Here is a 26,578-nt window from a genome sequence, read left to right on the forward strand (position 1 = left end):
AGCAGGGGAGGTGCTGGTTAGATAGAAGGGAGAAAAAAAATGACACAACAGGAATAATTAGGTAGTGGAATAGATTACCCAGTGTTGTGCAGTCTCCACATGGGGATTTTTTAAAACCTGACTGGACAAAGACATAAGGGACCTCAGACCTTCCAAAGTCCCTTCCATTCTGAATTACTTTAGGACAAACCTCAGAATGGATCCTCTCCATCTCCTCAACAGAATGTCCTCCATGTAATAGAGTTCCCATGAATCTGTGTATTTGAAGTCAGTGTACATGCTGCTATTCACCCCACAGACCAGGAAAACTTTATAAAAGATTGCCCCTCTAGTTTTAACTAAACAAGATATAAGACAATTTGGGAAAGAACAACACTAGACAGGATGAGACAACATTTTTTTATTGTTTTAATACGAGTGAATAGATTAAGAGATCTGAAATGTTGTAAAGCAATATACATACTGAATAAATAATATGCACAGGAGAGTCATGTCTACATTGTAACACTGGCTAGTATTCAGAATACTTCAAATAAATCCAGTGACATTGGATAAAGTCCATAAAAATGCTATCCTGTCTTCCCTTGTATGAAATTGTTCAAGTATAAAAAAAATCCAATACAGTGTAAAATATTAAATTCCATTTCGGTCAAGAATAAAAATTGCAAGTATTGTAGTTTCACAGGACAATGTAAAGCAGCATTTTCTAGCAAAGGGAAAAATAGTCAGTCTACATACAGATGAGTGAGAAAACGGCACTAATGTATTTGAGAGGTCTACATGAATAACTAGTAGAGGGAAAAAGAATGAACTAGCAATATTTTATGTAAAAACCTAAAAAAGTGTTAATTTAAGAGTACCCTCATACAGTGCACATACTGAATTTAAATAAATCCAAGTCAACATCCTTAGTTAATTAGGTTAATATTTAATATGCTACATCTAAGCCTACTAAATAATTTATACCATGAGATGAATACATAATTTTACAGTGTCACATCTAAAGTCGCTTTCTTTAGAGCGCAGCATAGTAAAACTTTCAAAATAAATATTTCTTTTTAAATAGCATAACAATTAAGGCACAGTATAAATCACATACCATTAACCCTTCAGGAACTGCAGTCTTGGTAACAAAAAGTTGTCTTGTGTACTGTATGTTTGCTAATAAATACTTTAAATATAATCCTGAAATAGATATTAAAATTGTACAAATGGTTTCAGAAAAGAAAATTCCCTTAAAACAGTTCTTAAAAGGTTTTAGTTCGTTAGGCTTCTTCCTGCCTTTATTCACAAGTTATGAATAGATGCAATAAATAGAAAGAGAAGGCTGTTGTAGTAAAGGGCTGATCCTATTTTAGAATCAGAATAGCTGACACCAGCAGTTAAAGTTTCCCAAAAGTGAAACGGGATGGGGCGAGGGATTAGGATGTGACAAGCTCATCACATGAGCACGAGTGATGTGTTCTGTCCAGAACTGTCTGTGTTATTGATTGTCTCTACAGCTGTTGCACCCCTTACTTCCACATCACTTGCTCCATAGTTCCACTCATCCAGAGGACAGAGAAGAAAATAACTTTGGTGCCTGTCCGCCATCTTACTAGCCGGCCATCTTCCTTGGGTTGTTCGGTGCCCGTCAGTGAGACAGTGACAAGGTCCTGTCTCACGAAGACAACTTCTGAAAGCTAGAAAGGACAATCAGTGCTTTAAGCTCGTTTCCTCTTAAATGGATAAAGGTTACATATTGCTGACTCAAGTTTTTTCCCTGGTTCAAACTTCTCAGATACCATTTTCTTACTTATAAAAGGCAGTTTTGCTTCCCTGATACTGTAGAAAGTACATCTTTGCGCTTTTTTGGTTCTTTTTTGTTTGTTTGAAAATATGAAGTCCCATTGCTACTCCTGCCACTCTTCCATGACAGTACAGTATTTTTCCCCCCATTTTCTTCTGGCTTGATACTTGAAACTAGACATGCCGCACTACCCTTCCCCTCTAGCAACAAGATTTGGATGCATACTGTATGAAGACAGTGGAATAAAAATCTTTAGTTTCACAATAGCATCGCTTTCCTTAAAGCTCCTTAGTTACTACAAATCGTCTCTGTTAACTACTTATACTGGAAGGCCGAGAAGAGGAAGAGAGAGCCCGCGAGCTCCCTTCGGCAGTCCATCTGCTATTGCATGCGGTCTGTCTGCAGCTGTTGGGGCTGGTACTGGCCGAAAGCCGCCGCGGCCGCCGCGGCCGTGCCGGGCGCTGCTGCGGTGAGGGGCTGCTGCACGGCGTAGCCGTAGCCCCCGGCTGCCACGTAGCCAGCGGCGGCAGCGGGCGAGGCGGCGTACGGGTACTGCTCATAGGCGGCCGCCGCCGCCGCCGCCGAGTACTGCGAGTACGCCGCTCCGGTGTAGTCGATGTAGGGCGTGGTGGAAGCAGCGGCTGCTGCGGGCTGCACGTGGGGAATTACCACTCCGGGCTGCACAAAAGCCTGTGGATAGACATAGTGAGCGGGTATCCTGTTGAAAGATGGGAGAGGGAGTTAGAGTCGGTACGCGAGTCAGTGCCTAAGTGTCATATCCATACTCCGAACTAAAACAAACTCAATTTAGTTGTTGTTATGTGCATAGGGTTGCCACAATAACTTGACTCAATGGACCAATTATCAGTTCACTGGTGCGAAGAGACGCATCGCTCCAAAGCACAGCGTTGTAGCTGAGTTAAGTCAGGGTGTTCCGTGTTCCTTGAGGATAATATCTTTAATGCCATTCAAATCTTCAGAAGGACCAGCATTACTGACGTCTCTTTTAAGACAACTCTGAAGGACTAAGCTTGATTACTCCATCTGAAAAATTGCAGTACTTGTTTTTCAAATCACCTGTAAGGCATTTTTATTACCCCTCTTCTCTCTTAACCATTCGACTCTTAGTAAAATTACTTCCTGCAGTACTTTTATTATTAGTAACTGAGCAGTTTGACAGCATCACTATAATGAGTTCGACAACAGCCAATAAGGCAACAAAATGATTGAACTCTGACTTTATGTCAAGTCTTCCCAGGGAAGCGTGTTAAAGAGCGTATTGTGGCAACCCTACTTAAGTTGCTATGCAGACTCAGCACACATTAATTTCTCTGCAACCTCAGTCACCCTTATTAAAAATAAGAAAAAAACCAACACAGGCGACAAAGGAGTTTAAATAGAGTTCACAAGTGTGGTAAACACAGCAAGAATCACACTTTCCAAACGAACGATAGTGCAGCTCACTCCGTCACAAGAGGCCATTGAGGGGAAGCTACATAGATGCTATTAAAATCCATAACAGTGACTCCTAAGTACATGTGCATCACACTTTTATAAAAGTTCGTAAGGACACAAGAGTCAAACCTGTTTGATTATCAGGTCACTGATGTCCTGTTTTGTGCCAGCTTGTCTATTTCTATGCAAGACATACAGCATAGAGTTTTTTGGGAGGTGGGCATAAGATTAAGTCTAAATAGATCTGGTGCTTAACAAGAGCAAAAAAACCACAAATTTACAGTTTAAGAAAGAACCATTCTGAATAGATGCGTAAACACTTTCCCATCTTGTCCAAGTCACATAATTTGCTTTCTTGGCTTATTTACTTAGCCCTTTAGTTTTAAAAAACTGGTCATATCCTTGCCTTAGCACACAAGTGTACATACATGTTAATGTCATTGTTGGATTTTATAATATAATATGATTTTTAAAACATACTCTGTATAATTCTCATTTTACATTCATAACCCTGTCTTCCATCTGGATTTCCAAAGAGAAGTCCTTCATATATGCAACTCCTTCCCAGCCAGTGAATCTCTATAAATGCATGAAAAACTTCTTGTACAGATTCACTGCTGTTTCATAGTGAACTTTCTTTACCTTTACAGACACCTCTAAAGACTGCACCAACCTCTGAACACACTTTAGGCACAGATGAAAACTGTAGTAGTAAAAAGTTTCCTCTATTCTCCAAATTCAAGATTTCATGGAAAGGGTTTGTTGGGGGATTTTTTGTTTCATTTTTAAAATAGCTTAAAGGTGTACCTAAGTGGTCAACAAGGAAACATTTGCAATCAGAGGGGACACTGTAAACTGGAATCATAGCAAAACGCAGTTTAAAGTAAGTGATAGACTTTAAAACAGCTTAGTTTTCTTTTTCAGAAAAAAAGAGCTCAGTTGCTTGAATAGGAGTATTAGCAGAGAGAAATGTTCAGTTGCCATGTTTAAGACATGAACACCACAATCATAAAAACCCAACATGTAAAATGAAATTAATTTCCTACTGTGGGAAGGGAAAAAAAAAAAGAGTGACAAATAGGGAGGGATTGGGAAGGGAAAGAAAACATAAAACGAAACCGTAAGTTGGGTTTTTAACACTCACCTAATTTATGAAGTGATTAGCCAGAAGTGCATTTGAAGCATACTTAAGCTGGCTCTGTGCATTTAAATACACATCATTACCTGAGCTCTCCATATGGATGAGCATAAGCAAGCATTTTGTATTGGTCACCAATCAAGTACAATTCTAATAAACATTACACCATATTTCTTAAGCATTTAGGAAAAGAAGTATAAAAACAAATCTGAAGTCACAGAGAGCCTCTTTTGCATCACAAAGAGTCCATTTAACACCACATCAAAGGAATCTTTACATTCAGCACTTATGGAAGAGAGTGATTCTAACAGAAGAGACAGTAAGATCAGGCTGCTTGTGTTGCCTGAACTGATGTTACTAAGATTTTCTGAAGACACTGAACAAGACAGAAAGATACATGTGCTTCCACTTAAGCTCTTGTGACTTGGTTTATTTAAGCCAAGAAACTAACAGGTGGTGAAGTTATGAAACATTATCTGTTTGCCACATCTTACCCTACAATAAACATAAACCCTGTGCAGGCTCCTCTCCACCGTGCCATTTAACACATGATGATTGACAGCATAAGCTGCAGTGGGGCTATTTTTGATCATCTGTCATGCTACAACTGTTTTCAGTCAAGTAAAATGGCTTTATATGGCCAAAGTAAATTTCTACCTACTGCACAGGCCAGGACACGAAGATCTCAGCCATTCAGAACCCAAATGCTTTTCATGCTCTGCCAGGTCAAAAGCTGAAAAAGCAATTCCCAGTTACCCCAGAAATCCTTACTATCCTTAATTTTAAATAAAAGCTTTTCAGAGTGATAGTGTGAGAAATTGACAGGATTTAAGCTCTCTTTCCTGGCAGCAGTTTTTATTTTGGAATGTGTATTTACTGTTTTATGCTCTTGCAATAAAGGAAAATAGAAGCCATATTTAACTTTAGCAATAACTGTAGCTTTGAGATACTCAAAATTCAATGACCTACATCCCTGCCACATGCCTTAAGACTTTCTTTGTTGTTATAACAAAAGATTTATGTTTAACTAAAGACCTCAAAAATAATCCTATAGGCAACAATAAAGTGAATGATAATTTCAAAGGAAAGAAGACTTTTGAGACTAATGTGGAGAGCTGTGGCATATAGAAATTCAGCAGGCGTAGTGCATCTTTAACGCTCAGCATTACGTTCTCAAAAAACTAGATATTTAACTTTAAACAAAATGTTTTGCTTTGGCCCTTGCATGGCATTGTTTGCTTTTGTAAGCATAATTAAAGGGTAGATTTTCACCAATGAACAGCTCTCCTTTTAACAGAAATAGGTTGCATAAACATTAAACATACAAGACCCTTACTATGTTTCCTTTTATCTGATAACCACTAAGAGGACGTAACAGCAGGCTAACTTCTGACTGTTCCAGCTTCATTCCCTCTTTTCAGACGATCTGTAGTCTAGTATTATACAGGTCTTTTGATCAAAAACTCAAGAGGGGGCTTTTCCTTCTCTCTTAAGAAAGGCAGATTTGCCTAAATCTTGGAAGATATCAAGCATGTTGTATCAGCTAACCATTTGATAATGGGCTTAATAACTTTGGATTTAACTCTGGTCTTACTGAAAACAGTGGGTATGTTTTCATTTTGATATAAGTACAGGTTTTAGACAGAAAATAAAAAAGTCTCCACAGCAGTTATGTCCTTCAGCAATACCCCTGAATAATCCTGATTTTTCCCACCAATATTAAAGTAAAAATTACATTAGCAAAATAAGAAAAGCTATCTTGGGAAGCAAAGTCATCTTCCCCCTCCATAAATTCCTGCTGAATTCAGAGATAGTATTTTAATAAACAATCCTGAAAGCAAAGCTGTGTAAATAACCAATCCTGTGATCAAACAGCTTTCTATGAAACATACCAACAGTAAGATAGATGCTGAATGTAAAAAGCAGGAAGAAATGTTATTCTGCAGCACTGAATAAAAAAAAAATTCCCTGCATTTTAAGTGCATCATGCGTTGAAGCTAATCTAGTTTCTGTCTCCCTCCACCACAACAGTGTTGTACTTATTAAGTCTGAATATTGAACTTCTGCATCTTCTCAGTAAAAGTAATGTAACATAATCAGATTATTTTAAATTTATTATTTGATAGATGTGAAACCTTATGTTGTGGATGCTCCATCTCTGAAAATGTTCAAGGCCAGGCTGGATGGAGCTCTGAGCAACATGGTCTAGGGAAAGGTGTCCTTGTCCATGGCAGGGGTTGGAACAACATGATCTGGAAGGTCCCTTTCAACCCAGGCCATTCTATGATTCTGTGATTCTAAAACACAGCTGACCATACCAAAATATGGGAGTACCTCACTAATTTGCACTGTTAGGGAAAAAACCCAAAACTGAACCACAAAACATTGGAAGCTTTTGTGTATGGATTAGCTGAGTATTGGCGCTGAATCACCACAACAGCCTGCTTCACACAGCGTATTAGGGAAGTGTACTTCCAAAGTGCAACTGCACAGGAAGAAAAAAGGCTTCAGGGTGACCATGTATTTCAGCGCAAACCACACAGCAAAAGTGAACTCTTCAACAGAAAGAGATTCAAATAAGCGCTGAAACATCCCCTCTTACTGTCAATGAAGTGAATGGACATGTTCATTCATCCTAATGAATGCTGTTCTCCTTAATCTGAACCACATACTTTAGATAAAGGTACAGGTCACTGGAAATTCTGAGGAGGAGGAAGGATTGGTAATCTCTGTTGTTTACGCACAGTAAAAGAAATGCAACAGCCAAGGATAGATGAAAAATTACCAATTTCATACATACATGACTCTGCAACCAACATTCTTTCAGATTTATGTGCAATGCATTAGAAATCCAACCTTATGCAGCTTGCTGGAAGGATTTCCCTGACTTAAACATGGTTTATGTCATCTATTGTTGGCTCTGGGTAAGGAAAGCAAGAAAGACTCCTATATTTGCAGAGTCCTTTAAGCAAGAGACTGCCACAGATCCTCCTTTTCTGTTGTGCTCAGCAAATACTTAGTCTCTCCACAGCTGATCCCTGCACAATTCAGTAGTTCCCTTTCAACAAGTGTTTTAACAGCTCTGGAGAGGAGGTGTTCTGCCTCCTGTCTACCTTAGTGCAGGCATCATAAACTGATCACTGCATACACACTGTCATCTCACAGTTCAAAGAAGCAAGCAAAATACAGTAGAGGATAATCATAACAAAGTAGAAAAAAAAGCAAAAAGTTTTTACAGCCTCCCCACTCTTGGAAGAATCAAGACGCTCTTTTAAAATTACATGAAGTTTCTAGAAAAAACTTTTTCCTGTGGTTTTCAGGATAGGAACTGTTTCCTTCCATTCTGACAAATCAAATTACTGAGAAGCTGTTGTTGCTTAATAACAGATAAGTATGATAATCTAAAGCCATTCTAACCAAATAAACAAAATACATTTGTGACTCATTTTTCCCTACTTTCTTGTTAGCTTATGCATTAATTAGCAAAATGCACTATTTCGCAATGAGTTTCTCAGTCACTGTGCATTAGTGAAGAGACACTATGGAAAGCTTATAGCAGACTTCACCTCCTAATGATATGCCTATAAAAAGCGAGAGTTAGTTCCACTTAGGAATAGTTTATACTCAAATTCAGGAGAAATGCACTACATATTAAAGACAGTTTGAAGAAAAAATTCCCTCAAATTAGAAAGCCCAAATGGACGCACATCGTTAATAAAGAGCTTCACACCCTTCCCAAGAACAAACCTCCCAAAAATTATGAACATGCAAGCAATATGTTGATTTACTTAAAAATCAAGAAGTCACACAATTTAGCACTCACTACAAAATATGGTTAAAAAAGTCACAGGCTACAGCTTGAAAGCAAGGAAAAAAAAGGCCCTTTGCTCCCCATGGCAAAGTCACTCCTCAACAACAAAACCAAAATTAAAAAAGATCCCCCCCAAAAAACTTTCACTACAGCTCTTTCAATTAAATAAAAGCACACAGTTTAGCTATCAACACCACTTCATTACTGTAATAAATAAAAAAAAAGCACACGGAGGTCTATTGACTATATGAAAAAACATACATGCATCGTTAATCACCATTTTAGCTTGTTTGTGTTTGAGTCTACTGGTTACAGAGTTTAATTCCAAACAGAACTATTCCACCTCTTATCATCATATCCTTCTGATCAGTTATCTTAACTGTAAACGATCCCTGTCAGATTAGAAAGAGATAAATAACATTGAGTCAAGCTGAAAAAAGAGAAATGGGGCACAGCAATCTTGCATCAAGTCATACCTCCTTGTTTTATCATAGGGTCATGTGGGACTGGACTGCTTAGTCGGAAGGGCCACGTCCCACACAACTTGACTCAGCTGCGGCATTTAGAACATGACCAACAAGGTGAGCGCATTTATGAGTATACATTTATAAATCTGAGAGCTTCAGCAGTGCTGGCCAGCTTTAAGGATGCTACTGCAAGAGGCCTTCAACAATCATACTTTTTCTTTCCTTTTTTTTAAAAAAAGATTTTTTTCCTCCCCTGTTTGAGGTCCCATTGAGACTTACCCGAAAGGCCTCTGTATGAGAGCTGGATGAAGCTGCTGGACACCAAAGGCAAAACCTACCAACAAAAACACATCACATTCCCTGTATGGGTGTTTTGTGGTCACTTATTTATGCTATATATATACACACACACGCACACACACACAAAAACCCCACAGAGTAAGAGCCTTTACTAACAGCCTGCAGTAACAACAGGTGAAAGGCTGTAGAACCAAAAATCAGAAAGCAATATATCAGTCCATACACACACACAGATAACTTAAACCAGTAAAGCATTTGCTTTCCTAGAGATGTTTAGGAAAATGACATTTTCTAAACAAGTACAGGGGTTTCGTTCACATTTTACTTGGTGCTCCATTTGGATCCCTAATTTTAGCATCTGAATGACTGTATGGTACTTTCCATTCCTCAGTGTAGCTGTGTAATTTCTACAGACTTAAAATTTAAGTCACCCCTACTCATCAGGACTTAGCACAGGGGGTCAAATCCCAACTTCATTTCTGTTCTCCAGACACCCTAGCATAAACCTTGTCTTTCCTTGGCGGGCACTTAATTACTCGCACAAGTGTTCATCAAGCTAAACACAGGGGAATTCAGAATGACCTCCTTTAGAGCACAAATGTGCACACACTCCACGCTCCTCTCACTCTTGCTGCAAAGCAGCATTCTGGGAAGTGGCTAGGACATCAGATTGTCTCAGATGTGGTCTTAGGAAAAGCCACTTCATTTTAAAATCTGCATAATAGCTCCCATCTGCTTGAGAAGTTTGTATTAAGATATTGTTTGTGTTAATAAGACCGCACACATTGGAAGCGATTCACTCCTAGGCCAATCTTACCCTGCAACGATACTGTAAATGGTCAGCGCCACCACATTCCCAGCAGCAGGAATAACCAATGAAGTGTTTGAGCTGTGCAAGTCTTCCTGGGGAACTCCAGAAATTTTATCTCTGATCGCTTTTGTTTTTGAAATAAGGCACATGTGCAAAATAGCCAGAAAATTACTACATGCTTCATTTAAAAATCAAAACCAAAGCACGCCCAACTGTGTGCGTACTTCAGGAAGGTGGAGGGCAGCACCACCTTTTTTGAAGTTTTACTCTCTTCAGAAACCTGAGGTACGGAGATAAAAGCCATTCAGGGCTGCTTCCTCACCTGGCTGCATTATCCGCGGCTTGGCACCCAGGTACGCCAGGTTCACGTTGGCTTTCCTGCCATCGATGATGGGGTTGGGGTCCTTACAAGCCCTTTCAGCAGCAGCTCTGTCAGCCATGGTGACCTTAACGGGCGATGCCGCGCGTTAGATCCCTTCCCGCGGGGAAGGAGAAGCCTCCCGCCCACAGCAGCGACCCGGCCGTACCCGCGGGAGGCGCCGAGGGGCCCCCGGCCGGACCCCGGCCCCGGCCCGCCCGCCGAGCGGAGCGGGGCGCCGGGAGCCGCGGCGGGCGCAGGGTGGAGGGCGCGGGCCGAGCTCGGCCGCCGGCAGATAAACCCCGCAGCGGCCGTATCAGCGAGCAACAGGCGCGCCGGCGGTGTGCGAGGAATTGGGCAATTCCCCCCCTCAATCTCCTTATTCAGTAATTCTCCCCCCCCTTAAAAAAATTAAAAAAGAAAGAAGAGAGAAAAGCAAAAAGCCGGACGCCCCTCCCGGCCCCGAGCTCTCACAGCGGCCCCCGCGGAAGTTTCCCCGCGACGCCCCCCCACCGCAGCCGCCCACCGCCCTGCCCAGCGCCCCGGCACTTACAAAGCCGTATCCCCGGGACTTGCCCGTCTGCCGGTCGGTGATGACCACCGCCTCCTCGATGTCCCCGAAGACCTCGAAGTACTTGCGCAGGCTGGAGTCGGTGGTGTGGTAGGGCAAGCCCCCGACGAAGATCTTGGTGTAAGTGGTGTCCTTCTGCGTCGTGTGCATCTTCAGCCCGGCCCTGCGCGCCGCGCCGCGATCTGCACCCACGCGTGGCCGCCGGGGCGTGCGGGTCCTGGGCGGCGAGACCCGCTTCCAGACTCAGCCTCCTTTTTTCCTTTTAATTTTTTTTCCTCTCTCCTCTCTTCCCCCGCCCCCCGTTTTCCCCCCGCCACCCAGCTACAATGCAATTCCCTTCTGCCTTTGCAGACCCAGCTTCCTCCTCCTTCAAGAGCGGAGCCTCGCAGCCTCGGGCGGTTTTGAGGTAGGTACCGGCAAAAGGAGGAGGGGAGGCCGGGCAGCAGCCAGCCTGGCGGCCGTAGTGCTGGAAACGAGCAGAAACAGCAGCTGGAAGAGGAGTGCAGGGCCTGGGCTCTAACAACTGAGTGGCCTCCCCCCTAAAAGCCACCGGGTCGGTCACTCTCGGTTCCTCCTCCTCCTCCTCCTCGCAGGGGCGGGGACGGCGGCGGGGCGGACCCCGCGCTCGGCCGCGGCGCGGCCGGGGCTGACACTCAGCTGTCGGCAACAGCTGGATGCCCCCCGTGCGGCGGCAGCCGGGCCTCGGGGCCGCCAGCACAGGGGCGGCCTCAGAGGTGCCCCTCGGGGACGCCCGGTGCCCTTCGAGGCAGGTTTGCTGCAAACAGCGAGTGCCAGGAGACAGGGGCCGGTGGGGACAGCGGTGCCCGGCCGGCCAGAGAGCCCGCGGGCACAGCCGGCTCACTGGCTGCTGGCGGTCCTCAAATGCTTCGATCCCTCCCCGAAGGCTTGTGGTCAAACCTCTGCAACCTTCACTTACTACTCTCTCCAAGCTAGCAAGACTATGGTGCTGCAACACATCCATTTGCATTGTGGTGGTGCTGGTGGTTGTGGTTCTTGCTGTTTGTTCGGTCACAAGACGAAAAAAATGGTAAAGCTGTTTCCCTTGTTTTTCTCTTCTCTTGCTGCCTCTGCCCAATGCTGGGACTGGGAATGATGAAGAGAAACATAAAGAAAGGAATGTCTGTGTGACATGAAGAGACAGAGGACTTTGGGAGTTGGGGGGAAGGGAGACTCACAGGGAGACCGGAAGGATGGGAGGAAGGTTAAAGATTGGGGAAAACAGATGTGCATATGTGTATAGACTTCTAAACCATCCTCTTGCAGTCCCAAAGTCTTGATAAGTACTGTGTGTCTCTTTTTCCTCTTTCACCTTCTTCTGTCTGCTAGGCTTTTCCCTATGAAGAGTCTCACGCTTAGGAAAATGAGCAATGCATCATTTGCAGGACATTTGCAGGACAAAGTTCTTCAGCCCCTCTGGTACCAAACATTAACCCTAATGAGAACACTTCGCCCTAAACTCAGGCCCTCTTTGCCCATATCTAACCTTAGCTCCATTTGATTTTTTCATCAGTAACTTTCCTAGTTCTAATGGCCTATACCTATACCAATCCTAAGCCATGCTGTCACTAAACCCTACTTGACCCTTCAGACTCTCCAGATTAAATTTGTTTTAACATGTTAAGGCTAACTCAAGTGAAATCTAGCACAATGAGACATAAATGTTGCTTTTCAAGTTAAATTATGACAAGCCCTTGACGTTCACCTAAATTCAGTTATGTCAGCTAACTCTGTCCCCAGATGTCTTCCAGCTTGACTCTCCTGTTGGTCTGGAACATTGTGTTAAACCTGACACTCCAGCCACTTCTGTTCCGAGGGATAATCGTAACTTTAAACGCTAGCCCAGTGACCTGAACTTAAATAGTAGCCCAGCTAAGGGTGTCAGTGCTCAATGAAGCCCTGCAGCACACAGCCCACTTAGTAGTGCATTTAACTTCTCAGACCCCTGTGGACCTAGAAGATGAACTTCTAAAAAGTTCATCTGAAACCAAATGTAGTCCACCCCATCATGTTTCCTTTTCCTTGCTGTGCCCAGCACTCCTGAGTGTCTTGTGTCTGCACAAAGGGTGAATTAGACTGGCTTTCCGGTCATTGCACAAACTCCTGTATGAAGGCCAGAAAAGCAACATTTGGCTGTCCCAGAAATACTTGCAGACGTATTTAGGAGTTCACCTTTTTCAGCCCAAGTGGAAGACTGATGACATTGACAGACCCAAACCCAAAATCTAGCTTTTTGGTCTAGCAGCAACAGCAGGTTGTCCAGGATTCAGAAAAAAATCCTGTTAGTTTTTTGGTTTTTTGGTTGGTTTTTTTTTTTTTTCAGAAGAAAACCCTAACTTTCCACACCTCTGTCTCAACAAAAGACAAGCTTCTTGCATTTAGGTAGGGTTCATCAAGCAGCCCTTGTTCATACTGCTAATTCAAAATATCTCCATTACAGTTTTCGACCTACTCTGACAGGCTAACACATCCTCTTCTGTAAAACCAGAAGTGAAGCTGGCCATTAACAGATCAACATATATCCTGTAAGCTATGCTACAACAGTCCTACTACTGTATTAGCACCCTCAATTTAAGATGGCAATCCCAGTAAAATTCAGGAATAAATACAGTTCTCTATTCATTCCTATAACTGAACTGTATCACAAACACCATCACAGGAAAACAACTCCTACTATTGAAGTATAATTCCTCAAAACTCAGTTTTACCTTACATCCCTTCTAGACTTTTTTCTGCCTTGGTGGTCCTGACAGAATCTAGGCTATGATTTTCCAGCCTTAGGATTCCTAGGAATCCTTACCTAAATCCCAGAGAAGTGATACCCCATCATTTGCAACTTCCTCTAGTCCATTCAGTCCACTGTCAACACAAGCCTTTATTTTTGTGTGGAATAATCTGCGAAAAACAAACACAGAGCTCCAGCTCTTGGATGCATGATCTTATGACCTAACTGTGGCTGATATGATTCTACTTGCACGAGGCTATCTACTCCTTCAGCTGCCCTCAGAAATAAAAATATTTTCCAATAATATCTCAGTCTTAATCACCACTTTAGGTTTACCCAAAGAGAAAGGTGACCTCTATCATATGGAAATCAATTAAAGACCATTTGAACACTTTAGTGATCAGGAATATATTGTATGCTTCTCTCATATACCATATGTTAACTCCAGATTTTGGGCTAGTCTTAACCCAAAGGAGGTTACCATGTACAGCCTAGAAAGGGAGTTCTTTCTGATTCACCCATTGTGAAAATGTTCTGGACTGACTGGGGCTTGTGTCTTTGTGGAGGGCAGGTTTCTCCAAAGCTTGAAGAGTGAGGCTTATCTACAGAATCTGTAGGTCCCACAGAAAACTGATGAATCTGGATGAATTCAGATGAGGATTAGCCTGAAGTTAGCTTGAGTTGGTGGGACAGTGTTTACCTGGCCATGCTGGATGTCTGGCTAAGTTTGCAGTCAAGACTAATGGATTTTAAGATTTAAAGGCATGGACTGTACAGCATTTATTGTGCTGAAGGGAAGTCCGTGGACAACTTCACCAGTGTCATTTTCCCAGTTGCTTGAGATAATATGTATTTTGGTGTATTTTGGTGTTTTGAGGTGGATCAGCTAATGACTTATTGCTAGGGATCTGGTTGTGGCTTTGGAATGCAAGTGTAGCAGAAAGAAATGTATTCCTATATGCTGCAAATTTTGCAGGAATGATGCCACTGGTGAAGTGTGGCAGTTTGGGCAAGAAGTGAGAACTTGTGGAAAAGGAGTGTCTCGGTGGAGCATTCCTGGGAGAGATGTGAGACTGAGGTTCCTAAACACATGGAAATTTGGAAATTGAACCAGGGTTACCCATGTTTGGGTAAGTACCACGAACAGTAGATCACTGTAAAAGAGCAGGGTTGTTCCTGTAGGCAGCTATTTTGGCCTTTTCAGGATCTCAGTTTTAAATCAAAGTAGAACATAGGCACCCAGGTCCTGATGCAGTCTTTTATATTGCTGGGAATCTCTCCTAGGTACAGAGATATTTTTGCTGAAGGGTATTATAGTTGCCACTTACCTTCTATGTAATTTTAATGGTTTTAAAATATATATATCCGAAGCTATAAATGAGAAAGTGATCTAGTGTTTCATTTGGAACCTAGTAACACGGCTTAATGGGAGGAAACCCCAAAAGCTATCAGTCACAATTAATTGGTTTTACTCAGAGATTTTTGTGTTTTTGCTGAGGAGGTAGGATAGAATAGATAGCTTTCCAGTTTACCAAATGTTGCCACTCAGTGGTATCAGCGTAACTGTAATATCATGCTTTTTATTTATTTATGAGCACCATATGCCTGTCATGTTGGAAACCAATGGATGTTGTGTGTTCATTCATTAGGTTTCTGGAAACAACAAAGACCCTGATTATATTGCACACCAGTCATTCTTGCTAGTGCTTTATTTCAGTAAATAATAGTGGTCTTCGGAACATTCACTGCTCCATCAATTAAACGCGGCTGGAATTTCTATATACATATACATATACATATATGTATACATATACTTACATGCACATTTTATTTGCTAACACTATTATTAGAATGCCTGGGGCCTAAACCACCATGATTTGTTATGCAGGGCTGAAAATAAAAGTAATTCTTTCTCTGTTAACCTAGTAAGATCAGTTCGGTCAGTGAGACATTTCTGCTGAAGTTCCATAATGCCATAGCTCCGTGAAAGCATTCAGCTGATAACATTAGGCACAGCTTTGTCTGCTAATCTTTGCACTTCCACCAACCATGTCCCATTACAGAGAAGAGCAGAATGTCTAACCTCTGCTCTGCTCAGTGTGTGCTACATGGGTGATAGTTTGACTTTGCCTAGGGAAGCATAAAGTAGGTAGTGCACTCATGTTCTTGAATTGTGAATTTCTGCTAAGTCTCCTAACTGGGGAAGCTTCCACCATCTCTCTCCTGATAGTGACCCAGTTATAACAGATTTCATCATAGGATTTTTTTTCCCCCTGAAACCTATTAATATTGCTGTATTCCAAAGTCCCTTTTGTTACAGTATTTGAGCTCTAAGCCACATGAACTTCAACTATGAAAACATCCTTATTCCCAATTAAATCACCAAATGTCAACCACCAGGTATAATTTCTGATGGGAATATTTTTCCCTTTAAAGGGCAGTGGAAGAGGTGACACAGAATTTCAGTGATCCAGCAAACAAAATTCAAAGCTTGTAGAACTGTAGATTTAAGACACATTGCCTATCTGTAGGAAAATAATAGGCATGTCAGGGGAAGCAGAGGTGAATGATGAGTGAAGCCAGAGGTTGAAGGCATCCATAAAAGTTACAATGCACGTCATGTTGGTAGGGGAACACAAGGAAAAGGTATCTTAGGGAAAAAAAAAAAAACCAAGGGAAAGGGTTTATGAATACCAAGTCATGGGTGCTATACTGAACAGTGCTGTCCAGTGCTGGAACAGTTCAGAAAGTAAATGAGGCTGGTGCCTGGTGTGAACTGAAGTTGTCCTAGGATGCTGTAATGGAGGGAGCGAATTACAGAGGCTGAACCTGCAGAATCACAAAGCTCTCACACCCACCATGGAACACACTCAGGGTTAGAAAAATGATTCTTAATGTTGACAAAAAGCAAGGCAGTTGTGTCAGGGAAGCAATAAATTGGGATTTGCAGACTAGCTAAAACTTAGAAATTGGAGTGTGAAACACCTAAGTCTCATGCTTACCTGTCCTGATCACAGGCAACTGAGAGACATTTAACAAATCTGCAAAATCGCATTGGTGTTCCGTGTGGCATGACAGCTGAATGACTGCCTGCTAAGCACACTCCTGTGCATATTTAAAATGTTGTACACACACCCCACCATAGTGCCCAATGGGAAAACCAGTGCTTGGACCTGTCTGCTGAGCCACATACACATAGCCTGGACTGATAAAACACAAAACTCATTACATGCTTGTATTTTGTATGCAAAACAAGAAGTCTGGTACAAAGAATACTGTTGAGAAAAAATTCTCAATCAGTCTAAACTGGTGAAGCACTACTAAAAGCAAAGAAATTAAACCAAATTTCATCAAGTTGCGTCTGACCTGCAGTCAAATAAATGGAAAAAGAAAAAATAAACAAATATGGGGATGCTGGTGAAAGACATACACTAAACCCTCGCCAGTTATTATTACAAGGGATTAAACTGGCAGTCGACAAGCTGTATGCCAGACATCAGCCTCATAGAACACTGCACATCTCTTAGCAGAAGTAGGTTAGTAGAAATGAAATATGGATACATGGCTAGAAATGCAGAGAAGAGCTCATTCAAACATGCTTCAGCCCCTTAGTCCTTAGTGAGAAACTGATGACATGAATGCCATAGTGCTGCAGCTCTGGATTCAGGAATAGCCGTGTCAGCGGCCTCTTGCACTCTCAGCCCTCCAGAGGAGTGACTTGCGCTTTCCTGTCAGAGAGCTGGAAGGTTCTAATTTATGGCCAGAAAATACCACATCCTCATTTGTCAAGTTCAACCCAACCTTTTTTTTTTTTTTAAAGGACTTAGTTTTTCTAGTATTGCTTGTACTGGGGAAGCTGAGTTTGCAAGAAAATTTGCTTTCACCTCACTGCTGAAGCAATTAGAGTCCAAAATGTTCCCTTGACTACTTTTTCATTTAGAGGAAAAGAGAGGTTTCAGTGTTCCTCAGCACTCACCCAGGGATGTCTGCTAATCATAGCATGGGCAAAGAAGAGAGACAACTGCTCCAGAGAACTGTCTTCTCCTTTCCTCTGGAGGTATCTGGGGCACAAAAACACGTAGAGGAAATGCAGATGAATTAGATTTGTGCTCCATCTTCTTCTCACAGCATTTTTTGCTAGGGATGTGGAGGAATTCTTCATGTTGTGACTTGGACAATCAGACTAAAGCTTGAGACTTTCTCTGCAAGGGCTGAAGAGAGGATTTCGGAGGGAAGATGGACTTTAGCTGGAGGTCATCCCATTTATGCACTGTTGTCTCTCTGGACAGACGGTGTATTGCCGTGCTTATGAGTTGTGCTGTAGGAGAAAGTAGCTTGTTTACTAGCACAGCCATGTTTTCTGATCCAAAGATATCATGTTACTGTCAAGTATTTTTAGTCTGAGCTTCTTACTATCCAGTTTACTTTGCAGTCTTGGTTTCTTCAACTAAAAATAGCTTCAATATAACAATAGCTTTTAGGTGGTTCCACTTGTTGGATTAGATGTGATTTGTTAAAAAAATAGCAGCATGTGATGGCTGTTCAGTGCCTTCATTCCAGAAGGACCTTGGAGAGATTTACTACCCTGCATTGAGTCTCACCACCTGCTGCTGTGGTACGGCCAGCGCTCCTCTGTAACACAGCATTCCTCTTCTTCAAGGGTTGTCAGACCACATGATCTGTGCTGGTTTGGAGATATTTTTTTTTTCCTGTCCGTTTTCTTTCTTTGGTAGGTAGAAACGAGGTAGAGTTAGAATTTGGCCCACACACTAAAGTGGAATAACCCTCCATCTGCAAAAGATCGTGGACGCTTTCTTCACACCCTGCCAAAAGGTCAGGATCGCTGTAGTACGATCCCTTGGTAAGGTGACACCTGCAGGTATACAGCACTGCTCCCGTCTTCCTGTGATATCCAAGCAGAAGTGACTCAGAAGGGAGGAGCTCTGCCTGCACTGTCACCACTGCTTTCTACATTTACCCTACAAATTTGAAAGTCAAATTCTGTCAAAAATTTACCTGTAAGTTTAACCTGTAAGATTCTAGGCCCAAGGGCTACAGCTTCAAAACTATGCAGCAGGTTGGGGTTTTTTTATTGTTTTGTTTTGCAGAATAAGTGGAAGTTTGAGCATGTTACCGCTCGAGGAGCGGGAGTTTCGTCAGTGTAGCATCTACATACTTATTGCTGCAACCCAGTAAGGTAATGTGAGGTTTCTAAGCATTCTTACAGCCTTTATTGTCCTCAGTTGGAAAAGGCATGACTTTTGTCTTTAAAAAGAAGTTAAAAAAACCCAACCAACCAAACACAGGCTTTGTCATGAGAATAAAAATAGTACTGTTTGGCTGGTTTGTCATGTTTGTCCCTTAGTCTTAAGTTTCACAGTTCATATAAGGTGTGAGGTTATGAAGTAGGACACAGAAAGCATGCTGTGTTCTAATGCCTCCATTTTCACCTCTAGAAAGGACCTTTTCTGAGAAAATACAACTGTGAGTGTATTTAACAGTGCTGTAGAAAAGATACTACATTGTCCTTTGGTGAGCCATGTACAAGGATCAAACTGGATTTAATTCTACCAAAGAATTACTGTGGCTTTGAAAAATGGACCCAGGCAACAGGAAACAATTAAATTTTCATGTTAGTTGCATATAAGAATTAGGTGTAGTGCTTGAAGTTTTTAAGTCACAAAAGGTAGACTGTATTGTGAGACCTAAGATAAGCATCTTACCTACCCAATTAGCATTTGTCAAAGTCTGTTAATTTTCACTGAGGTTTATCAATTTGTTTTAAAATTAGAGTCTGAGCAATAATTTTTTGAGATTTGATCAATTTACCAAGATCTCTAATGAAGTATGAGGTGACATAAAGAGATCATCCCACTTGCTGACTTGATCCTGTGCACATTGTCTTTTCATGGGAGCTGCAAGTATGTTGTCATATGCTGTGTCCCTAGGGAATTTGGGGAAAGGTAAGGATATTGCATCCGCTGCAGGCATGTGCAGGGGACCTCAGTGGATCGGTGCAAAACTGACTTGCTGTCTGATCTGTACATATTCTGCCATTTGAATAAGGCTGGACTAGGCAGGATTGCCTTGCTTCGAAGCACAACAGTCTTTTAGGGGAGTAAAATGCAATATCACTAAATCCGAATTGGAAGAAACTGCATTCCTGCACATTGATTTTACTATACTGGCTTGCTGTCTACTCTCATACACAGAATGTCGTGCATTCCATATAAAAAGCAGGTATATTAAATTAAATAATGAGACACCAACTTCTTCATATTAAAGCATATTTTTTTTAACCTCCCTGGGAAAATTCTTGGTCATTTCAATCTCTCAGCTATTTCCTTGGTACTTATTTTTCTCTTTTCATCTTTGAAACTCAATAAGGAAATAAAATACCAACATAAATAAATGACGAAGAGGGTTTCTCAACACCAATAAGCTAGACAAAAGAAACAGAACACTAGAGAATGTTTATTTATTTATGACATCTTCATGAATGCCATACTTTGGAAGGAATAGGAGATTTTTTGTTCATGTTTGACTCTCAAGTGTGTTAACAGGTTTTATTGAAATGGAGAGATGGGGGAAGGCAGCTGGCGTGAAAAAAACAGATACTCTAAATGCAACCAGATGAGAAGTTCATGAGAAATACTAGTGAGTAAGAAGAGTAATTTAAATTTGACATTATATGCAGGGGATGGGAAAATATTTTCATAATCTTATTTAAATGGAGGAAATCTTGGTGAAAGGATGCATAGTTGTGTACTAGAAATACAGCTTGTTCTGGAGGATTTGTTCCGTTCTCCTCCCTCTTCTGTAAAGGCATCCTTTGTAAGTTTGCTGGTTTTGTCTGTGCTGTCATCCTAACAGGCATCTTCTGAAACACGTGAAAAGACCCTAGAAAGTAATAGAGCTCCTTTTAATGAGTTCAGTACATGCACAATGTTTTCACGATCTCAGAGTATCTCTGCAGTTGAGATCCATACCGCCTGTCTCTCTCTGTGACTGTTTTGAGTTAGTGTGTAGCACAGGGAGTTCTGGCTTGGGGATTCTCTGTACTGCTGTGACCCTAGATGCATCATGAAAACAGTCCTAAAAGTGAAATTCAGTTTTCTCATCTCACTGAGTAAGAATTGACAGCCAAGTATGAGAAGATAGAAGCAGGGAAAAACAACCCCCTGGACTGGCAAGGGTATAAATAAAAATTTCAGATCAGTCTCCAACACGTGACATTTCTCAGAGTTGCAATGTATTGTGTAACTTCTCTTACCACAGAAGCTTAGGGACTCAGGTGGTGTCCAGCAACCTTAAAGTCTACATGTAGCAAAACCATGCTGCATCTCAGATCAGATCCAAGGAAACAGTCACTAGAGTCTGCGTGCTGTTTGTATGGTCTGTCTAATGTCATTTCAAGTTATCTGATAGCAGCTCTTAAAATGCTGGCAGTTTCCATGCTGTTAGGCAAATGAGGCTTAGAAGAATTAACATATATATATGGTCAGTGAAACAATACAGAGCAATATGTGGGCTTTTCATTAAGTGGTTTTTTGGTAAATATTTTTCTGTCCTCAGGATTCCTTCGCATTTATTTACATTTACATTATTCTTTTTGAAATAGCATGTGCATTAGAAAACAAATGTCAGATAACTCTGCATTGCAGTTGTCACCCCACTGACAAACAGCCACGTTGAGGGTGGGGGTACCCTCTCAATGCAAACATAAAGGACCTCAGATTTTATGAATTCCTCACCCATGCACAGGGGGACATGAAGGCATTCTTTAATATAAGAGAGGTCTAGCAGCATTTAATTTTACTAGGAATATTTGCTTAAAGACACTGTATGAGTTAAGAAGATAAATATTATGCCAAAAATCCAGCTGTATATTCCCAGAGCAACCTGGCCTAATGCACTGGTGCTGCTGCTGTGGGTGCTGATGTGGGTGAGAGGTCATCAGTTTCCTTTGCTCTCTTTGCTGTATCCAGAAGGTGAGTTGTGACAGCAGGGGCTCAGAGGCTAGAGATCAGAGGGAAAGTAGTCATGTCAGCTCCAACTATTTTGTTGTTGATTTTCTAAATACCTTATTTCAGCTATAGCTTCTTTGCTAGCGTGAATTTCCTGCATTGAGGAAAGAGAAGAAAAACAACCCCAGATTTTGCAAGTCAGAGGCTTGCTGAGCATATCCTTTACTCTGGCATCTTTGTATGGCTTTGCTGCTGTTTCTGTTGTGTGGAGGGCATGGCTTGAGCTTTACAAACCTAATGGCTCTTGCATAAATAGATTTCTCTTCTCCAAAATATCACATGATAATTATCATAAATAAATAAATGAATAAATCTACGCTGGAGAGTGACCTCAATCTAAAACTTCCCATCTGAGTTGGCACAGGTAACTGTGAAGAGATACTTAAAGATCTGTATTAACAGTTTAATTGTCTGTGTAAGATTGGCAAGGTCAGGTATACTGGGAGTCACAAAGGCTGATTTCATGAAGAGCCATGATTTATATCAGTGTCTAAAAAAGGTGTCAGCTCTCACTGAACTATTTCCCTTGAGTGGGGCAATCAGAAGCATGGGTACTTTTTTGCCTCTTGCCCCAGTGCTAACACAGATTCTTGCATATGTGATAAGTGAACAAACTTTTCTGGGAGTCATGGCATGGAAAAGATCACTTCTCTCTACCAAAGAACTATTTTCATGAAACTTGTAAAATCTTGACAGTCTCTGAGGACTGATTTCCTTTGGTGCATTTGGTTGACATTGCCAGTGGATTTGTTAGTTTTTAAGGAAAGGAAAAAAGTAGGTGGACTGACTGCATTCCTTTGAGGCCACTGATTATAAGAAAACCAGGAATGTAAAACTGGAGAGGAAATACAGACCTGTCCTGGAAATGCCCTCTCATTTAGCAATGGACAAGATGGGTGTTTGAAACTATTTTGGAAAAGTTGTTTTATGTACTCAAGGAAAAAAAAAAATAAAAAAGAGAGCAAGCTCAGACAACTCCTCAGTGTTTTTGAGTTCCACCAAGTGCAGACAAATTCACAAACCCCTCTGAAAAATCTACCTATCAAAGACTCAATCCACAAAGCATGAAATTTGCAAAACTCCAAGGAGGCTGTGGCCCAGTTGGTGAGTTCAGAGACTATGTACCTGACCAAGACATGAACTGGACATTTCCAGCATGTACTGCATGTAGGGCCTAACTTTTGTGATTGACATGGCCAGAAGACTATTTTGCAGGTGGGGTCTGCTGAAGTGTGAGCATCTTTTATTTTCTGTTTTTGTTTGATATTGATGAAGGAGTCAGCCAGCACTGCCTGTTGAAAACAGCAGTTTGGTTTGTGGCATCATTTTTTTCTAACCTTGCTTTCAGCTGTTGGTGGTGGTGAAGGGATCACTTTTATATCTGAATGCAGATTTGGAGCCTATGAAATGTCTCAGTCTAGCAGAGGCTCGCTCTGTACCAGTGAGGCAGGAGAGCAGTAAGAAGATGAGAAAACAACTAATTTCTTTTTCAAGTTTCTAATATTTTTTTTCAACTAGCGTGAAATACTTCTGAAAAGGGACCTTTGTCTAAAATACTTGAATGTTACATTTATTGGTTCACTCTGTAAGAACACATTTAATACAAACAAGCAAACAAGAAAAGCCTGACAACTTTTGCCATTGTTAGGAACATGGGGACGCCTTTGCTGATCAGAAGCAAAATTACATCCAGAAAATATTTGTTGCCATAGTGACCATATTTCGTTGGTTCCCTTTTCTGTTGTACAGATCTTATTTAATTATTTCAGATATTTATAAATAGCTTCCAGTGGGTCCAAAACTAATGGCTACAAAGTAAAGTTGCAAAGACTTTGGATGTGCAGCTCAGTATGGTCAGATGGAGACCCACTTAAGCAAAGCAATGTGAGCATGTGGTTTTAAGCACTGCATCTCTTTCCAAAGAACTGCACATGTGCTTAAAATCATACATGGGCTGAAATGGTCTGCTGCAGCTCACAGCAGATAGCGCACATTTCTATTTTAAACTGTGTGGTTTGTTTTGATTTAACTTTCATAAAGTTCAGTAGAAATAAGTCCTTAAGTAGTTACACCATTAGTCATACTAGGAGTGGCCATTTGCTTACTCACTTGTTGCTGTGAGCATTAGAGAAAATATGGGCATGTACACCTTTCATGGTTTCATGTTCCTTCCACTAATCCTCAGAATCTGTGAATCGTCCTCTGCAGTCCTCTCCTCCTTATTTTTGTTTATACTAGTGCCAGGGAAATGGTTGAAACACATGAATTTTACAATTGCCTAAAAGGGAATTTTTCTCTAAGTGTACAAGTTGAGTGTGCAGTATGTGTAATCTCCAATAGTTCAGGTTCCCTCATGAGGAAACGCTTTTGAAAGCTTCATCATACTCAGGTGCCAAAAGTCTTGCAGCTACTCTTCATTGTTTGCTTAGAATATGAATTCCACATCCTTTGACTCTGTATTCTCATGCGTTAATTCTGCCTTTTAAGTGCAATCACAGTCAGTTTGTGTGAGAAAGAGGAAAAGGTTAAAAATTTACCATTCCTACTGCTTTGCATAGGTTTTATCCCCTCCTGCAAAGCATGGCATATGCAACTGGTTCTCTCCCCATTTGGCACAACACAGGGCATTAGAATGTGGTCCAGATCAATAGGATTGCAAGGGACAGCTGAACCTGGAGGAACAGAAAGGGAGAATTCCAGAAGCAGCTTAAAAATTACACTGACATAAATTGTCATCTGCAAAGATAAATAATCAGAAAACTGGTTAACACTCTGACATCATCTTTATCCATACTGCTTCCACGTATTTTCAGAACATAGTTTATATCAGACATTTGACACCTTTCTAGCCTTCTGCACTCAGACTTTCCTAAAATATGCAAATTTGCATTGCAAATCTGTTTTTGTCAGAATCCAGGTGGCATCTTTGCAAAAAAAGTCAGGTTTGGGTTTTAGTTTTTAATGCTCCTCAGTGTCCCTGGGGTGCCAGTCACACTTTCTCCTGCCAGAAATTATATGGTATTTACAATTTTTTTAGACTTACGAAGAGTCAGACTCCAGGTCCCTCAGACTACATATAAAGAGAGGACAAGATCTTCAGAATTCACTCTTTCAGCTGCTCTGTGAATCCACAGGAAACAGTAAAGATATCCTGAGACTGTATCTGAAGGCATCCCATGGCAACACCTGATCTGCAAATGTCCCTCTTGAAGCTGTGCTGCTGGACAGGAGAAAGGTCTCTTCCTGTGACGTTTATTTTGGAATATTCATCAGCTAAGGAGGCCTGGTATCTACTTTCCTTACTTACCATGTATGTTTGCGGGCAGCTTGCCCCCCATTTTACCCTGCTGAAGTATTCTGGGATGTGCTACTGTAGTCCTCTTCCATGGAGTGGTTTTTCAGGGAGGAACAGTGGTCTTCCCGGAGCTGGGATTAAGGCTAGTAAAGAGGGCCAAAGCTTGCTGTGTCCTGGTCCTTGTGTCTCATGGGATCAAGGGCAACAGCGTCTCCCACAGCAATAGGTTTCCTGGGATAATTAGTTGATAATTGTGAGCTTTTCTGTTCAGCAGTCCCCACTGTAGTTTCCTCTCAGTACAGTTACAATGAGCTTAGTGGGAGATTGTTCAAATAAATAAGAAGTGTCTCAGATTTTAACCCAGTAAGTTCCTGTCTTAGAGCAGCAATGTCGTGACAAAGAGATGATTTTGTTCTAGTGCTGTATTTAGTAGAGGTTTGGAACTTTTGCATCCCAAACCCATGCAATGAGTGTGGAAAGGAAAAGCCCTCTTCTACACGTCTCACAACACCTCCAGGCGAGGAAGGGCCATTTTGCGTCAGAAGCTGAAACAGGCAAAATCCAGTAAAGGAGCCAGGGACAGGCATTCCTCTGCCTTGGCAAAACCAGAAAAGGAGATGGGGAAGAACCCTCAGAGGAGGACCCAGACAAGTACAGAAGGATTAGTCTGTGATATACTGTACAAGGTAACCAGAGCTGAGCCTGGCAACAGGCAGCCCTGCAAAGCACGGCTCCAGTGCTCTGTGTGCAAGGGGCTGTTGTCCATCAGCTCCAGCATGACCCTGCACAGGCTGTTATCACAGCTGTTGGAAACTGTTATGTCAGTGTACCCTTTCAGTCTCTTCAGCAATAGAAGAAGCTGTGCTCTTTTAGATTCTTTAATGCCCTGCTTAGTCTGGATCACAAGTTAGTGAAACATTGATGATTTTAACCCTGTACTATAGAGGCCTATTTGTTTGTATTCTTGGGATGAGCTTTTTGTTTCTGTCAAACACTTCCAGAGCAAGTTTATGCAGAAAGGAACTGGAATAATTTCTCTTTCCTTATACCTTTATCTTTTTCTACTAAACTTTGCCTTGTTATCACAGCATTTAAAAAAAAAAAAATCTTCTCTGTAGGAAGTTTCCTTTTGGCTCTGTGTCATTTTTTTCCCAATAATTTTGTAGGGCACAGTGTCAGTTTGGGTTTTACCTTCATTAAAAATGCACTACAGTTTGTGCTCTCAACTTTCACAAATACACCGTAATGCCAGTTCTACAATTGAGTTCCCTGCTTTTCTAGCCCTGCTGCTGTTTGTTTTTCAGAGAGAAATGGAGAAGCTAAATATTTATACAAGGGAAACTGTATCTGCATAATCAATAAATGGAAAAATCAGAGAAATAATTCCACCTCTGCTCTTTAAGTTTCAGTAATGCTGCATGTAAGCTGTTTCAAAGAGAAGTTGTACCCTTGACCCAGCTGCAGCAGAAATCCCTTTAACTGCTTGTACTCCTTTTAGACTCGTTTGCATAAAAGAAAAACTCCCATTGTGTCTCAGAAATTCAATATAATATGGAAACTAGATAGGTTAGGTTGGTTTTTTTTTTTTTAAATAAATGTCTTCTGCTCAACTTTAGTACGGCAAGGAAATTTGATTATCACTTGTTGACAGGTATGCAGGTCATGTCAAGTGTTTCTGACATGTCTATTTTAAGTTAGGCTACAATTTGTATTTTGATTATGACAGAGTAAAAATACTTGGACAACAGATAGTCTTTGCCTGTGAATGAAAATTGGAACATGCAAGTTGTGGTCAGACAGGCTTCTGTTAGGG

General features: G+C 41.4%; 2 protein-coding genes across 6 annotated transcripts; both read right to left on the bottom strand.

The window, feature by feature from the left end:
• Nucleotides 1-385: 385 nt before the first annotated feature.
• On the bottom strand, nt 386-11,261 carry RBM24 (RNA binding motif protein 24). 5 transcript variants are annotated; one of them, XM_041475526.1, is made up of 6 exons: nt 10,683-11,222; nt 10,094-10,217; nt 9,778-9,895; nt 8,940-8,994; nt 8,455-8,585; nt 2,369-2,507 (listed from the first exon to the last, which is right to left on the bottom strand). In XM_041475526.1, the coding sequence occupies exons 1-5, from the start codon at nt 10,848-10,850 to the stop codon at nt 8,496-8,498; spliced, it is 555 nt and encodes a 184-aa protein (XP_041331460.1). In that variant the 5' UTR covers nt 10,851-11,222; the 3' UTR covers nt 2,369-2,507; nt 8,455-8,495. The 5 variants fall into 5 exon arrangements, with proteins under 5 accessions (XP_041331458.1, XP_041331457.1, XP_041331456.1 ...); XM_041475525.1 differs by having other exon boundaries at nt 2,370-2,507; nt 8,471-8,585; XM_041475524.1 differs by lacking the exons at nt 8,455-8,585; nt 9,778-9,895 and adding an exon at nt 3,374-3,425 and having other exon boundaries at nt 386-2,507; nt 10,683-11,261.
• LOC121357847 lies at nt 10,963-17,556 on the bottom strand. The gene is made up of 2 exons (XM_041475521.1): nt 17,420-17,556; nt 10,963-11,804 (listed from the first exon to the last, which is right to left on the bottom strand). The coding sequence occupies exon 2, from the start codon at nt 11,686-11,688 to the stop codon at nt 10,963-10,965; it is 726 nt and encodes a 241-aa protein (XP_041331455.1). The 5' UTR covers nt 11,689-11,804; nt 17,420-17,556.
• Between the last annotated feature and the right edge of the window lie 9,022 nt (nt 17,557-26,578).

Source organism: Pyrgilauda ruficollis, unplaced genomic scaffold (assembly GCF_017590135.1).
Source record: "Pyrgilauda ruficollis isolate IOZ18807 unplaced genomic scaffold, ASM1759013v1 scaffold35, whole genome shotgun sequence".
Classification (NCBI taxonomy): Eukaryota; Metazoa; Chordata; class Aves; order Passeriformes; family Passeridae; genus Pyrgilauda; species Pyrgilauda ruficollis.

What these genes read in the sequence shown, in the direction of transcription:
- RBM24 (XM_041475522.1), bottom strand. Translation starts at nt 10,850, where the DNA reads ATGCACACGACGCAGAAGGACACCACTTACACCAAGATCTTCGTCGGG. An exon ending in GCCGCGGATAATGCAGCCAG is followed by an intron (nt 8,995 to 10,093) that starts GTGAGGAAGCAG and finishes TTTTGTTGGTAG; the next exon opens with GTTTTGCCTTTGGTGTCCAG. An exon ending in CTCATACAGAGGCCTTTCGG is followed by an intron (nt 2,508 to 8,939) that starts GTAAGTCTCAAT and finishes ATCTTTCAACAG; the next exon opens with GATACCCGCTCACTATGTCT.
- LOC121357847 (XM_041475521.1), bottom strand. Translation starts at nt 11,688, where the DNA reads ATGCAAATGGATGTGTTGCAGCACCATAGTCTTGCTAGCTTGGAGAGA.